This window comes from Empidonax traillii, unplaced genomic scaffold, assembly GCF_003031625.1.
Source record: "Empidonax traillii isolate 1590-97213 ecotype Southwest subspecies unplaced genomic scaffold, ASM303162v1 scaffold355:size2308892, whole genome shotgun sequence".
NCBI classification, from domain to species: Eukaryota; Metazoa; Chordata; class Aves; order Passeriformes; family Tyrannidae; genus Empidonax; species Empidonax traillii.
This window is the reverse complement of record NW_020955548.1, coordinates 1,281,448-1,299,029: the sequence shown is the minus strand read 5'-3', so window position 1 is coordinate 1,299,029 and position 17,582 is coordinate 1,281,448. Positions and strand designations below refer to the sequence as shown.

The 17,582-nt window shown below is 40.1% G+C and overlaps 1 protein-coding gene across 2 annotated transcripts in view; it reads left to right on the top strand.

The window, feature by feature from the left end:
* Positions 1-11,810: 11,810 nt before the first annotated feature.
* Positions 11,811-17,582, top strand: part of RUNX1T1 (RUNX1 translocation partner 1) — a 116,341-nt gene continuing 110,569 nt past the window's right edge. Inside the window, exon 1 of one of the 2 annotated variants that reach the window (XM_027892506.1) lies at positions 11,811-12,338. Coding sequence is in view for 1 of the 2 variants with exons in the window: in XM_027892509.1 (XP_027748310.1) it covers positions 12,311-12,338 (28 nt within the window). In the remaining variant the exon portion in view is untranslated. The remainder of the gene's footprint in view (positions 12,339-17,582) is intronic. The other variant, XM_027892509.1, reaches the window with a different exon arrangement.

The window sequence follows — 17,582 nt, the reverse complement described above, 5'->3', positions numbered from 1 at the left end:
CCTGGGTATTCCAGGCTGATACAGGAAAGGGACGTTTTTGGCAGATAGGTTTATGCTGAGATCTCTCTTACCTTGGCACTGAGAATCTGATACAGCCACTAACCAATGTGTTGACATATAAACAGGCAAAATTCATATTTCTGATTAAAATACAACAATGACTTTGATGACTGACAAAAGAGATGAGCAAAGGGATCATACTTTTCCCCCTGTCCTGCACCCTTTCCCCCCTACCCCCTCCCAGTCTTGTGTTCTCTGTTACTCTGGTTCTCATGGGAAATATAAGTACTCGGTAACATGGAGAAGCATTTGCAAATACAATAAAGGAAGTTTTATTTCCTAATTCACAAGGTCAGAAGTATGAATATGATTTTAGAAACAGATGTAAGCCACATGGCAGACTTTTTAAAGAAATACCACCATGACATACTGAATGTTGTCCCTAGAATTGTCACTGGCCTCTAGAAGTTACACCTGCAGGGGTGTAAACAGAGTAGCTTTCTCTCTTTTTGTACTGTTTTATGACACCATATCAGAAATTTGTTGTTTAACAAAATGCAATGCTGTCCAGATTTCCAGACATGTATATAATCAAATGGCATGTGTAAAATTAATAGTACAGAAAACTTAGCTCAAGAAGTGATGAAGTACACTTTAGCATGAAGAGTGGTGATGTATACGTTAGCACATCAATTTATTCCATGTGAAGTCAAGCAGAAATTATTTATAAATCATTTGTCTTTCTAAAGGAAGGTGATGCTAAGATGTTGCCCTTAATATGTTTGATAAGCACATTCTGATGTGATTTAAGCCTTTAGATAGACTCAAAATGAATACAGAAAGCCTAGTGCCTTTGATACCAGCAAGAATGAACACATCAGAGAATGCCTGATATGTAGAATTGTAAAGAACTGACAAATACGTCTCACAGAAATCTTACAGTTAAAAGACAAGATAAATTTTTAAAAATGTAGGATAAGTGGCACAGCAATAATAACTTATGAAAAATGAAAGTTTCTGTGAGAAGGATAGAAAGGGAGGGAGGAAGGAAGGAAGGGAGGAAGGGAAGAAGGAAGGAAGGAAGGAAGGAAGGAAGGGAGGAAGGAAGGAAGGGAGGGAGGAAGGGAGGCAAGCTGGATCAAGCCTTATCAAGGAAATTGGACATGAACCAACATATACACAAACCAGAGATCCCAGGGTGACTCTTTCCACACAGAGAAGGGTGACAGCTCTGACCCTCAACCATGCAGAAAGGATGCATGCTCTCAGGCACCACCTTATTTTCAGCTGTGCTTTACCTTTACTGCTGAGTAGGAACCTTAGTAAGAAGAAATTGAGGACAGGTAAGCAGACAAAATGTAAAGAAGCAGATACTGCCAAGCCCAGTTTTGGTTTCCTTGTCCTGATATCCCTGAGGATAGTGACTCTAATTTCCACTTTGCTTTGGTGATGAGGAATCAGGCTGGTCCTGGAAGTTTCAGTTGGACTCTTTGGCTTTAAGCAAGAAAAAGGTGAGACAGGTCTGGCACATGAGCAGTTTGAAATAATTTACAGCATAGACCAGGAGAAATGCAGAAGCAATCTGGAAAGAATTCCTTATGTCTCCATTAAGAACAATGAAAAATAAATCCTTGCTTTTTTTTGTTTGATTTTTCTTTCCAAATAATTCTAAAATTCTAGGGCTACAGTGAAGGACTACACAGTAGCAGTCAAAAGCTTAGTTGGATGGAGACATATCACACACTGAATCAACGTCTGCTTTGGTTATTCAGGCAAAGATCCTCTTCTGATGATTTTTTCTTCCCTTAATAATGTCACTATAGGTAAGTCTTTCAAATAACTTTTGCACAATGAACAGAGGAGACAGAGGAGACAAGGTCAGTTTGGTAAAATCTGCCAAATTCAGGAAAAAGTGGTTTAAACCAATATGTTTCTCTCATGCTAAGTATTGCATAAATTTGTATTTTCCACAATTTAAAGAAATCATTTTAGGATAACCTACAGATTAGAACTCAGACCTGAAGTGCTACTTGTCTTGCTTCTTTGGCATTAGGTGTGGTGAAAATACCACACAAGTAGACTTAAGAGTTCTTTTCTTACTCTATTCTTCTCAGCAGAGAGATCTAATTCAAAATGAACCAACACACCAACAACCTTGCAAGAGGCAGATAGGGACTCAGACAAGGTCTACTACATCATGACAATGTTGAAATGGTGACATCATTCAGAAATACTACTTTGACCATCAGATTGGCGTCACAGAGAGCTCAGAATGATTCCAAAGGATTTCCTGTGAGCCCTGAAGGGAGTATATCATTATAATCATAGGTTACTGGGAGTTTGAGAAACATTGCAACATTAAGGTTAACACAAATTGTGAAGGTGATGGAAGCTGCTGGACTAAAATAGCAGGAAAATATGGGCTGTAGCAGTCAGGATATGTGACAGACATGAAGTAAAATGGAGCGAGAAAAAAAAATCAAGACTGTATTTGAAATACTACCATATAAAAATGCATCAGAACTAGTATGGTTCATCAGCATGATAAAATCTGAAGCAAATTCATACTTAAACGCTCGTTAAAAAGGCCAATCTTTTTTATTAACTGCTTAGAGCAGACATTGAAAAGAAACAGGATAAAGGACAGGAGTGTGCTTTTGATAGTTTAAAGACTCTATTGACTACACTCCCAGTTCTGGCATTTTATGATATTTCTTAGTCTACAGCTGTTTCAGCAGATGCCAGCAGCTATGGTCTTGGTATGGTGCTACTCCAATTACATGGACATGATTGGAAACCTGTAGCTTATTGTTCCAGATAGCTTTCAGATGCCAAAACCAAGTACAATCCAATAGAGAGAGAATATTGGACAACCATATGGACACAAAAAAGAATGATATAGCATGTTCTTGGTCTTGATAATGTCTAATGACAGCCCCATGACTCCCATGTTATTAATAAGGTACTGTTTAGACTGTAGAGATCATTCACACATTTGAAATACAGACAAATTTCCCTACTGCAAAATCTGTTCACATTAAGTTCATCTGGAAACTTATGGGATCACTCTTGTCAGTAGAAGCAGTCATCAAGGTCAAAGTGCAGGTTGGTATCCTTTTGACACACTGGCATCTCTGCAGAAACCAGGTGTGTTAAACTAATCACATATGGCTTTTGCACTATTGCTGCACAGATTTGCAGCGATCTAACCCTGCTAGCTCAGGCATTTATCAGTGACCCTTTATGGCTTCAGCAGGCAGACAGATAGATGAAGTCTGACACTGATATTTACCCAGTTGAAGAGTAGTATATAGGTACAAGAGTTCCAAGTAAGTACCTCCAAAACCAAGAGATAAAATCTCATGATATCTCATACACACAACATTAAATGGAAGAGTTTAGGAAAGAATGGTGAAGGTAGCATCAAAGGAGAAAAATATCTGGTTGGTTGCTTGGGCTTCTCATTTTTCTTTTCATACCTTTTTTTTTTTTTTTTTTTTTAAGATGTGTGGCTATCCTGCTTCTCAAATCATTCCACACAGAAGTAGAACACAGAAAAGTTTATATATACACATATATATATATGAGCACATATGTGTGTATATATATATATGTGAGCTAGATACTCTGTGAGATATACAAAGCCTGCAAGGCCCATTCAGTAGCTTTTGTGATGCAGAATAACCCCCAACACATGACATCCAATCTAATGAAAATCTGCCATCTTATATGGCTCTGTTTAAAGGCCTTCAGATGAACAGATGTTAACTCTAGGAATCCTCTAACTTTAACTATTGGAGTGGATCCCAAAGCTTATGCAAACTCATTAGGAAGCCTTGCTCTGATATATCTGGATGAACAAATATATTAGACTCTCTCAGCTTTTTTCATTGTCTGTTACTGGTCTCTGAAATGTTGATCAAGTGACAGCCATGCCAACAGGGAGATAATTTTGTTGTAGAATGCTAAATTTAATAAACAGAAATCTCCAGCTTTGAAATTGGAAATCTGAAGGAATCAATTTCACAGAAGTCACAGAAAATAGAGAAACTGACTTCATCTTGATATCATTGAAGCCTACATTTCATCAGGATCTGCAATTTGCTGCTGTGTACAAATTTCACTAGAACATTGTTTATGGACCAAGAAAGGTAAAGGGAGGGCTTGTGAAGATGTACATCGTTCATTGTTTCCTCAAAATTGCAATAGAAGATAAACAAAAAAGACTACGAAGCTTCCAGGCCAAAAAAAAAAAAAAAAAGTTAAGAAGAGAAGTAGGTTTTTATTAAATGAAGTTTGAATAATTACTTACTGAGAGAAGAGGGAAATACTTCTGTAAATAACCATGAAGGTATTCACCTTCTGGCAGTGATCTGGTCAGTATAAAAACCTTCTCATTATATAAACTAACAAAATTCAAAATGACAAAGTGGAAGCTCATGCCTTTTCATCAAATAGACAAATACAAATTATTCGTTAGCTCTACTTTAAAATATGAACCTTTTTTTTGTTTTAATTTTCCTTGCAGATTTCCTACATCAGAGCTGAAGAACAGAACCAATTCTAAGTTCTTCCCTTGTCTGCAAATCCTGGGGAGATCTCACAGTCTTAAGACTGAGAGCCAGCCATCACTTAACACAGCTCTGCCAACACAGATATCAGTACCCTTTTGCAAACTCACAGATACCTCAGTGACATCAGAAATGCAGATATTTAACCAGAAATGTTAATTTCTGACAGGGGACCTTGCAAAAAGCTTATTTTCTTGTTAAGATGCTTGCAAAGTGGCAGGGCCTGCCATAAGCTGGACCTTTTGCAGCACCGTGTCTCGTAGGTGGTGAAAGCGGCACAGAAGTCACAGCTTCTTGGACTTGGATGATTTAGACACAGTTTGTAAGTTGTGTCACTGCTGGCAGTGACAAAACACAAGTCAAACTCCTTTATGTATTTTAACATGTTTATGTGTTGTAGACTAAAGATAGTTTTGAGTTTTTAAAACATCTTCTAAATTTGACTTACTTGTTTTCTGTTATGTAGGACAAAACTATCAAATACATTCTGTTTGTGTTTTTTGCCCATGGTTAAAAGGCAAGTAATTATGTAAGAAAAAAAGTTTGAGCTAAAAATGCATTATTTGAACAGAAGAGTATTTTTAGTAATAAGGTCTGTGAGTGTTCTAGTTCGGCTCCTTTCCTAGGAAATCAGTGGCCAAACATGTCAGTTATTTCAGTGAGACAGAATCAGGTTGTTTCTGCAGATGAGCAATAAATTATTATGGCACTTTGGATGAGATTTTGACACATGCAGCAGCACCTAATTTCAAGAAAAGTTCCAACAAACTGATAGAATATGCACTAGAATTCAACTATAGGTAGCTCAGTTTAGCTCTTTAGCCACACAATATGTGGATTTTCTAAGACAGCCTCATTGTTACTTTCCCTTGAAAACGCAATTTTGTGCAGTGCTCTGTGCAGTGTTAAAAGTGTTATATTTATTTCCTCATTATTCTATAAATAGCATCTCTCACACTGTGCTTTGTTCTTTCTGAATATTTCTGAATTTGGTTTATTTACTTCCTATGTCCTCTTAACTTGCATCTTTAAAAGTTTTTAAAAAGAAAGCTTTTGCCAGCAAAAGGGGAAAATTACTTCTCTCTTCTCTAAGACATAATTTTTTCATTACGCTACTTTTCCTGTTTGTCTGAAAGGAGAAATAGTAAGTGACTGATGCATCAAAGCATCTTCCCTGTAATGCTGTGCACATGAGACAACATTTTAAACTGCTATTGATCTGCAAATAACTATTCCTGAGCAAACTAGATTTCATCAGTTTCTTTCTAAAAATAGACCAGGTTTTAAATAGAGTCCAACAAATGAAGTAGTATCAGACTCAATTATCTAGCTGAGTTTTTTCCAGAGCAGATGAAACTTTGAAATTCCATCTTTGTTCACTATGATACTTGATTGTTAGGGGTTTTTAAAAAAAGTCTACTTTATATTAATATGCATTTGTCAGCTTAAGCTGTGAACTAACCCTAGTTAAAACTTGATTTTTGAATTGTTGTCTTATGAATTCTAAAATTGCCATGGAAGGACTAACTATACCTGAGCAAGGTAAAGTCTAAACTGGCTTTTGATTTGCATATGGACAGCTAAAATATATGAGTATATACACAATTGTAAATACAATGTAAAGGGAACTAGAATACCAAAATATATAAGTATCTGCTAGAGTATTTCTGGACCTCTGTGAGGAGTTTCCCAGGTTATACACGCATTTTGAATCAATCACTATAATAAAAACTGTCTTCAAGAATCAATGTGGGGTTTTTTTTCAAGACGGAGGCTTTAAAACCTATCTTTGTTTGACTTAGTTTGATGCAAATATAAACAGTGGTTAGGAGGGATGTGGAAAATGCGGTTTCAGTTACATCATACTGAGGTCATGATATTAATAGAGTTCCCAGCTTAGACCAATTTGTTTTTATTTACAGATGGAGACATGGAGATCTGATATACCAAGAGAAGGCTTTACCCCTCTTTATGAAATCTGAATTGAGCTGGATTTTCAACACAGGAGCAGGATCGGTATTTTGGTTAGTTGCAGTCAGCAGGGAAATGCAGTTTATCCAAATTTAAGCATGTATGTAAGTGGAATAATGTATTGTCAACATGTCAGTAAAAAAGATAAGAGAGTTATGTTGTTAGCCTTCCACATACAAAATGTCACTGTGCTTTTTAGGAGACGTAGCACTGAGGGACTGTGTATATACAAAAGGAAACCTGGAACAGATCATGCACCTTGGATCCATTACCTCATAGTAGCTGTGCACCATTATGTACATTACAGAAGGCTGCTGTCTCTAGTTAAACAGTAGGTATATTTAAAAAGGGAATGTGCTGGCCTTCAGAGGGTTGTCCTAAGAGAGGACAGAGGCCTCAGAAGCAAGGATTCCCCAGCGTGCAGCTCAACTTTTGAGGGACTTCTAGTGGTGTTTAGGTAAAGCACTTCATGGCTGCTTATTTTATTACTGTCTGATATTAAACCACTATCGTTTATTGCAGGTGGCTGCCCAGCAGGTGGGAAGTTAAGGAACTGTATGCATGTGTGTCAGGGCGACGGTGTCGCCCTGTTAGGCGAGGTATCCTGTGTGTGAGTGTGCGTGTGCTGCGTGGCAGTCAATACAGCACTTATTGCTTCCAGGAACCCCAACAGCGAAATGTTTCCTGCACTTTGACATTGATGGAACCCAAATTTATTAGTTCCAGTTTGGTGTTTTCGTGTTTGTTGGAGAAGAAGCGCCAAACCTGGATTATTTCAGCACAATCTATTACCTCGGTTTCGGCACAGACAAAAATATTTCAGCACTAAAAATAAATATATTCGATTTAAAATACATTTAAATATTGATTTGATGAATATTCAATACGTATTTATTTGCATAACTAAACCACAGATAATGGTTTAAGACAGGATACATAAACTTTTCATATAATTTTTTCTCTCTCTTTTTGCTTGGTATGCTTTATTTAACCAGTAGATTTTTTTTCTCTTGAAAAGATGTGGTTTTTAATAAGAAGCCATATTTCACTGAAAATGAGTGACAAAGCTGGCATTCCCACAAATGACTGCCAATACATAATTTTTGTTTATGTGATCTTTCCAAAAGAACCCAGCTCCCCTTTTTCTGTCACTACGCATATAGTCTTCTGCAGTAGTGCTTCAGAATGCTGTAATATTAAAGTGGTTTTAGGACTCCTGACAATTCCAAAAGGAAATCAAGAATACAAAAAGTGTCCCTAGTACATTAAGGAATTTGCCATATTAATATATACGAAACAAAGCTAAAATCTATCACATTATAAAAGAAGAAGATGTCAAAATGTACATCAGAGGAGCTTATAAACTCCTGAAAGCAGATATTGTCCCTTTTGTTTTAATTTGGAAAGAACTTAATACGTTTTTCTCACTACCAAAGGGTAAACAATAGTATGAATAGAAAGAAAGGTAGGTAATATGTCAGCTCTTGCAGCATGTACATCACCTAGTGGACATGCTTTGCATACTAAAGGGTGGGGATCTATCCTGCTACCGTACATTTTCTGGTCACATTTTCAAGCGTTAGTCCTGGTGCACGTTTTCCAAGTATGTGGAGCTGAAAAGCACACCCAGCAACTCAGGGCTTATCTGCCCCAGCCCCTGCCAGGTCCCAAGCAGAGGCAGCATTTCTATAACATGTGATTTCTTATGTATTTGCTCCTTTTCTGTATGGGGGTCAAAGTAGGATATAGCCTGTACTCTCAGCTAAACTGAAAAGGATTCTCTGCAGAAAGTGCATGAAACATTACTGTGAATGTTGCAGCAGCCTCCATCCCACTGCAGTCCTTTGCACCGCACAACCTACAAAAGGTGCGTGCACCGACCAAGACGGAAATGAAGCAGAGCCCATGCTAACAAGTAAAATATACTTGTAAATTTGATGGAAAATCAGAAAAATATGGTTACGGGAAAGGTTTGTGAGTTAAAATTATCTAGGATTCAGCTTAGCATTCTCTCTGACTATTTAGTTTTATATGAATGTTTACTGTGCTGCTCCATCCAAATGCAGCTTGCGGAATGAATGCTGTAGTAGCTACCTACAGCCCCGATCCGTATGCCAAGGTCCAATCCAGCTTCAACAGAAGCAAATAGAAGGATTCTCATCCACTTCACAAATGGTGGAAGCGAGCTTTTTGAAGTGGAAGACACATTTATAGAGAAACATCGCTGAAAAAAAACAAGTATGGACTTAAAGTCTGCACAGTTTGACTGGAAAAGTGTCTGAGGAGCTTGAGCTCTGGATGGGAACATGTGACAATGTGTAACACTCTGAGCTGGAAGGCAGTGACAATTAGGAGGGACATACTTGTCTCTATTTTTAAACAGCAATGAGGTGAGTTGATATTTAAATTCTCTTCCAAGAATTTCAGTGCAGATGACTGCCCATAGTATAATTATTCACAGTAAAGAGTGAGCCATGTTTCAGCTCTGAACATTTGATCAGTCTCTGTACAATCAAAATATAGTCAGATTTGGACAGCCTAGCAGGATATTTCTGACTTCCATGTGCAACTATACTTTTACCAGCCTTCCTCTCACACAATGTCACACAGTGATACACAGTGTAAATCCTTCATATGTCAAATCAGACATGGCATCTACAGTCTGCAGAAAAAATCTGTGGGGTGTAAAGTTACCAAGTATTTGTGAGGTCTACTGTGAGGCTGCATTTTTTTTCTTTCCTGAAACATGAATTCATCTTTCGAAGAACATGTTTATTTTTCCTCTTTCACTACAACATATCTACTTTCTCCGGGAAATAAATAGAGGAAACAAAAAAGGTATGGATAAGAGCAGTTTGCAATAAGCCAGAGTTTAATCATCAGCTTTGCAATATAATGATAACACTTTATGGTTACAATCTTTTATTGTTTAGGAATCATGCCAATTTATTCTCCCAGCATGTCTAAGAAAACTATAGTTGCCACCAAGAAGTCGGTATTTACCACTCTCTAATACGGTCCATTGTCTGGGGAGGCTTTGTCCTTACTGGGAGCAGTGGGAAATGCCATGCAAGATGAGCCAGGGCTAAGGGATTAATAGGTGATTTCTATATTTTTCTCATTATGGAAAGAGAACAAAGAACTCTGTGAACTTTCTGGATACTAAATTGTTAATGGCTCAGACTACAGTTTCCAAAGATTTACTTTCTAAATCTAAGATGATGTTCCTTCACTAATTTGAACTGTAATAAAGTCGATTGGTCTTTTGGAGTGAAGGTACACGCTGAAGAGGAAGCCCTGTGTTTTTTTTTTTAAAAGCTGTAAACTGAGAATTAGGACTCGGTGTTCAGTCCCTGACACTTCAGCAAAACATGCTCTGAAACCACTGGCAAATCTCTTCTTTATTTTTCACCTCACACATAAAACAATTGGAATGAAAGTATTACACCACAAAGATTTTCAAACTAAAGTTTCTAGATCTGCTGTAGGCAAAAGAAGCCCTAAAAAATTTGCTATTTTTATATTATTTTGAAATATTTGAAAATACTTTTTGAAGGTTCTCCCATAATTTTGGCCTTGACATAGACCTCTGTAAAACAGATAGTTTTAAAATTAGAAATCAATGCCAGACTTATGGCTGCTCACCATCTTTGTAAATTGAAATCACAGTAGACCAAAACATGTTCTGCGATATGATCTGTGGACCTGAATTTACTTCAAGGTAAATTTGATGCAAACCAGTTCATTAAAGGTCCATGTCCCTAAATATCTGCAGAAAAAGTAGATTTATCCAGATCATAAAACATATTTTAAACATATTTTCAAAATCAACCAAAATTTCAAAGCCAGCCACAGAGGCAGACAAATACTGCTATAAATATGCATATAAATATACATATAAATGCTTCCCCCCCCCCCCCCCCCTTCTGGAAATGTGTATGTGTTTATGATAAACACATGGAAAGATACTTTGCATTCAATAGATCTATTTATACGTTTAAAATTAAGCATTAATAAGTTTGAAAGATCAGGCCTATAGTGTATGTGTATGAGCGTGTGCATGTGTATGTACAGGAATAAAGAAGGCAGCTTGATTAGAAGTTCTATTCTATGCTCACTATTTTACTTAACATCTGACATTTGAAAAAAATGAAGATAAATGTTCCGGCAGTTCTGACAGTTCCAATACATTATCTGAAATCTGAAAAAAACCCCCAAACAACAAAAACCATGTAGTTTTTTTACTCTAAAGTAAATATATGAAGTGCATGTGCCTTTTTTTTTTTTTTTTTTTTTTTTTTTGGTGTGGAGACATCTTCTTTATATAGTGTTAACATGATAGCAGAAATACCAGTTTGCTGCTGTATGTTGTATGACTGACAATAATACTCTCTGTAACATGTAGAAGGGAATAACTGATGAATTGGAAAATATATGGATGCCTACTGAAATGATTATGTAATGAAACACAAAGTCAAATGGTGGCATGCTTCTATTAATTGTAGATGATAGTAATTAATTTTTGCTGCTGTTGAGATCGTGTCACTGCTTTCAGAAGAATCCAGAATCCCCTTCCAGGAAAGTGTGAAATTGCATCTGGGTTCTGCAAGCCATGAAAGACTATAAATTTCTTTTAAAATAAGAGGGGGAGGCCTTCCTGGATACTGTACCTTAGAAAGAGGAAAAAACAAAGGGAAAAAGAAAATGATAATTGTTTTCTCTAAGGCTATTATCTAATGCAAAAGCAAACAGTCTGACTGGAAATCAGCTAACAGAAGGGGATTAGAGAGTAGATCTGAGAGTGGCTTGATTTCTAGCACTGCTGTCTCTTCACACAGTGATGAGACACAGGCAGAGCAGCCAGGAGCTCTCCAGATGGCTAGAGAAAGTGTTTGTCTTGGGTTACTGCAGGGCAGTCTGGACTCTTAAAGCCGGGGAGGCATCATTAGGGAGCAAGTTAGATGTCCACCCAGTAAAAGCGAGTGAGAGAAAGAAAGAGTAGGCAAGCTGCCCGAGAGGGACCGCGCTCGCCTATTGTTAACATATACTTGACCCCCACTAACCTCCTCACGACACAGATGTCTCCTACCTCTATCACCTCCCACTGCTTTAAGCCCTCCCCCCCTGCACCTGGGTAGCGGGGCCGGCCCGGCTGCCGGCAGTATGCTGCCTGCCGCGCGCGCTGCCTGCTAGCGGGGCGCCGGGCGGAGCGGAGCGGAGCGGAGCGGGCAGAGCGGCGCAGCCTCGGCCGGGCGGATCGGATCGGATCGGATCGGCACCGCACGGCACCGGCGCGGCTCGGCTTCGCCGGGGGCTCAGCTATGCGTCGGCTGCTTGGGGACAGGCAGAGATCCCGCCACTGACAGCGGCCGCTCCCTGCGCTCCACATCACGTTTGTCTGAGGCGGCGGCAGCAGCAAGGAGAAGGACTTGGGCATTAACTATCTCGACTTGGAGACTTTGCTTTATTTTTGGTTCTTGTCCTTTCCCGTGGAACCAGTAGTCTCTCTCGAGCTGATCCGCCTTTCAAAAAAAAAAAAAAAAAAAAAAAAAAAGAGCGAGAGAGGGTGGTGGTGGGGGGGAAGAGCAGCTGGAGTTTCTCCTCAGCTCGTTTTGACTTTTGTGGACGTGGATCATCTGGACTGCGAAGGGAAGCCGCGCAGCGCTGCTCTCCCCTTTCCCACCCCCTCGCCCCTCCAGCAGCCTGGGCTGCCGGCTCTCCCCCGACCAGGACGGGAACTTTTATTTGCAGCTCACAGCCCGAAGCGAATGGTGGGCATCTCCGGTCCTCTGCAGTGTGAGTACGGGCGCGGGCAGGGTTGGGCAGGGCGCGCCGGGGCGGGAGCAGCCCGAGACCCTTTTCTTCCTCTTTCTCCTCTCCTGCAGGGTTCCCCCGGCTCTGAGGGGCTCCCGTGGCTGTAACTAACCCAGGCGGACCGGGGCTGCCGCTGTGCCCGGGCCAGTTTAGCGCTGCATGCAGCCTTACACGCTCTGTCCCCGGCTCACAAACTAGCACCCCGGATATTGCTCAAGAGCTCAGAAACCAAATAACAGAGTTTTGCAGCAAATAACTCTCCCAGGCACATATTATTCAATAGCGTTAGATTTCTGTCTGGATTTAGGGCTTGCCCTTTTTTTCCTGTCTCCGCTCTCTCCAGACCTTATCTCCGGCCCAATGAGAGTCGGAGCGCCTGAAATATTTCTGATGGGATTGTTTTGTTTCGCTTGTTTGTTTCACTGCAATCACAGATTTATGCAGCACTGGTAACATTACTTGGGGCTATTTTGCAAGAAATATTTCAGGTGGTACACGTCGCCTTTAGCAGCACCGCGATCTTGCAAGTATCTCATTTCCTGAAACGACAGGATAACGTTAGAGATTGCATTTCCAGAACTGCAATAAAATGTAACTGTGTCATCTTGTATGATTGAGCTGAATGGTTCGATTCTATAAATTCGTAAGAGACCGTCGATAAGGGAGATTGGAAGGATGAAAACCAAAATCAGGGCCATTTAGACGAGCCTTTGACTTTTGGCGAGTTCGAGTCCTTTTGTTAGTGTCAAAGTTGAGAAACTGGGTTTGGGATAGGGTAGGATTTGCCGCCCTAGGAGGAGCACCCGTCATTCCCTTGCAGAGTTAATTTATATAGAAATATCTGTCGTTCCTGTACTCTGCTCTCCTAAATGTTAGAGAGAAACCGAAAGTAACTAATCAGACGCAGCTCTTAAATCGCCTCTGCTTCAACCGGGATCTAAAATGTTACTTCCTTCAGTTCACTGATAAGTTTAAAGGAGGGAGGGTAAAGGTACGAGGCGCTGAGGCAGCCTCCCTCTCCTGCCCCCCAAGTTGCAGCCGGAGCCGGGCGCGGCGGGACCGCCCTGCCCGGCTGCAGCCGGGGGCTCCCTGCCATCTCCGCGGTGGGGAACAGCCGCCTCGAAGCCGCTCGGATTTCTCTGGTAGAGTAGCCCTCCATCTCCTGGTCCGCAGCAGGCTCTGCCTGTCACCCTCTCCTACCTCTGCCGTGCCCTAAATCACGGCACGGAGAGGGGATCCGTCTCTCGCAGCCGCCCGGCCGTGACGCCTTGAGCCGGCAGCTCCCGCCCGCGGATGGCTCGGGAGCGGGCTGCGGTCTGCTGAGTTCGAGGCAGCAAGTCTGCCCGAAAAAGCTGCCTAAGTTCTCCACTGCCAACGGCAGCCGGGCGGGAAGCGCCTGCCTTCTCTCGGCGGTGCGGCCCCAAGGTGCGGCGTGCACGGCTGCGCCTGCCTGCGCGGGCAGAGCAGGACGCGGTGACGGGCATGGCACGACGCGGCAGGGGCTGGGCAAGGATGGGTATAGACCTCTTAAAAGGAGCCTGCGGTAGCTGCCGTGCTGTGCCTGGGAAAGCAGCAAGTGCCAAACGCTTGGCTATTGCCAAAGCCCTGGCTAACTGCAAAGATGTCTTCTGAGTCTTGGTATGTACAGCCAAGCGTTTGCTCCAGCAAATACTGGTGTGCTTAATGTAACGCTGACCCCTTTAACTTTTAACATCGCTTCTCCTAATTAATCTGTTCAGGCCCCAGACTTAAATGGCTGTCCACAGCTGCTGCAAATTGATTTATCCCCTGATGGTGGTCCGAGTTGCTGACCAAAGCAGGATTTTTTTTTCCCCTCCCCATTTTTGGTCTACTAATCTGTTCTGACTTATTTCCTACTTACAGTAATGCTTGCATGCCTTTTGAAGGACTTAGAAATTATTTGCCTTTGACATGTAGCTAGAAACATAATTATTGTATTTGTAAACACAGTATGTTAGGGCTAAGGGTGAATATAATTTATTTAGCTACACTCTTGAAGCCTTACGTTTCCATCTTCATTTCTGCATCCTGACAGATGCAATGGAAAGTTTAAATACGCAACTTCATTAAGTGCAGTTTGAGGCAAGATAGGAAAGACATTTTTAAGTTGAATTCTGTTATCCAGGTTTTCTGTTCTGCTTTTCTGCTAACGGTTTAGCGAACCTGGATAGACAGAGGATTGAAGCTGGTTTCCAATGGTTGTTAAAGGTAATGCTTGACCTTTCCATGGGAAGTCTGAAAACCTCATTCAGTTTATTCTGGGCTGATTTCCTTAGGAAATCCAATATGATCAGGGAATTTCCTTTAGCTCTGCTGAATGTTAAAAAAGTTAGTCTATCTTGTTTTTGCATTCTGGTTTTAGCACTAGGTGTTTCTCTGGCTCCCAATCAATAGGAAGAATAATAGGTAGAAGACCTGCTTATGGCTTATTCATAACTGTATAGTCTATGAAGATACAAAGTTGGCAAAGGCTTTGTTAGGTGTGAGACTCACTGCAGATTTGCTGTAAAGGTTTTTAATTAGGAACTTAAACTGTTTGATAATAACTTTTCGATGGCCAGTTTCATCATATCTCACTGTTCAGTATAATTGCTACTACTTTCAATTAATGAGTTATTTTTCTTCGCTGTTATGGGGAACTCGACCACACAGCAGCGCAAGAAAACACTGAACTCCACTAAAAACCCAGCCCACCCTTAAAACCGTTGGTGTCTCTGGCAAACTGGAGCCAGGCAAGGCATAGAGGAGATGATGGCAGGACTTCTTCCTTCGGTTCTGCGCTCGCAGAGAAGGGTGAGAGGCTGGTTCCCAAGCCGTGAGCATGCTGGAGGGAGACAAGAACCATTCTGTTTGTAATGGAATGCAGACAGCAGTGTTAGGTCACTGCTTCCTGGCAACTGCTGCACAAGTTGTTTTTCTTCAAAGGCTTTGAGCTTTTAAATAGTTTCCAAAATCTTTTTAAGTAAAACATTGCCTTCTACCATTCTTGACCACCTTAACATTAACTTGTTTCGTGCCTAAATAATGGACCAGTAAAACATCACACGATGTCTCTCATCTGTGTACGCTTAACACTATGTATGCCTGCGCGCACATGAAGTTTTATACTGGGAGTATTGTTTATAGAATAAAGGGGGAGAAAAATAGCTCCACCTGGAGTGCTGGTCAGTGGCTGGTCAGTTCAAGACATTCTTCCCTGTCAAATCCTGTTTCTCACTTCTCTGAAATGAACTTCAGACGACAGGCGTTGAATGCAAAGCTCGCCTCACTGAGGTTCTGTGCAGGCTGCAAACTCCTCATTGCCAGACGCTTTGGGTGAAATAGGCATCTGCAGTATTTGCATTGGGGATGGGAGAAAGGGCTTGCAATTGTCATTATTGTCATTTTCATCTTTCAAATCCACTTGCCACAGTCCATTACTGTTAAATCTTTAGCTAATTGAATAAGGATATTAGTATGTTGGTATTGCAGGAGCTTCAGATTTTTTAAATGGGGGGAGGAGAAGATCTTGTTCTTTGTTCTGTGGAAACTTAAGTTGTCATGCGGATATCAGGAAGACTTAGTAGCTGAAATAAAACGTGAATTTGGTGTTCTAAAGGGGTTACTTCTCATGGCTTGGCTAAAGAAATGTGAAAAGATAATTATTTTTAATCTGAGTACATTAAAAACTTTGATCCATTTAGTTAGTAGCAACCTGCTCTTTTTCATATAGTCTTTAAAAGCAACCTATAAAATTTAAAAAGTTGAAACTGACACTGAATTGAGCATAAGTAATGAGAGTGTAAATTCTTAAAACACTGGCTTCCAGATTACATTGCCTTCATGTCTTTTCAAGTGAAAGATCTTAAAGAATTAGTTTAAAAAACTAATTTTTAATGTAAAGGGTCTTGGTTTTCCTCATAGATGTACCTTTTTAAAAAACTGCTTTAAAAATGCAGTTATGTTCTTATTTATTATAAACTTGATGAATATATGGTTGCATAAATACATCATGAAGTACTATACTATGTGGTTTTGTGGATAAAGAAAAATGATCAGCAGATGTAAAATCAAAGTCAAAATATCTTGCTCTTTAAAAGCCTTATTTCCTGTCCCCCCACCTCCAGTTTTCATCTGACAGACATTGACTTCCATCTTCATTTTTTTTTTTCTGCCATTGATATGAAAGTTTCCAAATAACGTTTAGAGAACAGTGGACATTTTATTAAGGTAAACATTAGTTCAGTATAATGGAGGTAATTGTAAGTGATAAGAGCAGAGCAGGTTATCTGTGTGTTGTTTAAACAGAAGGAGCTATTTTGCACCATTTCCAGTAGCCATCTGTAGGGGAGAAGGGTTTGCACCTGTCTGTCCACACTAATTATAGATTAGGTCCAAAGAAATGAAATTCGAGCAGGCTCTCTCTTAATGAAATCCATAGTGATTTTATTGTAAATGTGTTTTGTGTACAGACGGTGATGGTTGGTCTATGAGTAAAATAAATTGCTGTATGGCTGTTATGTACTTGTAGTTGTAAAGCAGGATACTGCTGCATTAACAAAAGTGCTGAATAAAAATGCAGTGCTCCATTTAAGTCCTAGGCTTCAGTGATGGCTCTAGCTAGGCTTAATCAAAAAGCTTCACTGTAAGCACAGTCCTTTAGGGGTATGTTTCAGGATAGACTTTTGAGTTATGATCACTTTCATGTCAATATACTGTCAGGTAGGTGGTCCTTTGGCTGAAATATGAGGTAGAAATGGTTTCGTGTTAAATATGTACACACATACATGCAGAGTCTGTGTCAGAAATACTTTCCTCTGGTTTAACATTATATTACTACAATAAAGTGGAAAGAGTGAGAAATGCATTCTGCAGTAAAAGGTCACGTGAATTTCTACCACATCTGTTTATAGTAATTATGAACATAATTAACATAAGAATTACAACTGAAGTAATGACAAGCTGAGCTATGAGATATTATGCCACAATGGTCATATGTTGGAATTCTCACATTATAGCACACTAGAATTCACATATTCAATGCAAGAAAGAAAATGTTAGATTTTTATCTGTTTTAATGCTTCAAAACTTATCTGCCTGGGGCAGATGGACTTTATGCTTTAGAGGAAGGTAACCCATTATTATGAGAGAGTCAGTTGAAATTAAGATTTCTAGCCTGCAGCTTGGACTTTCAGACAGCTGTGCTTATGGAATGCCACTTCTGTT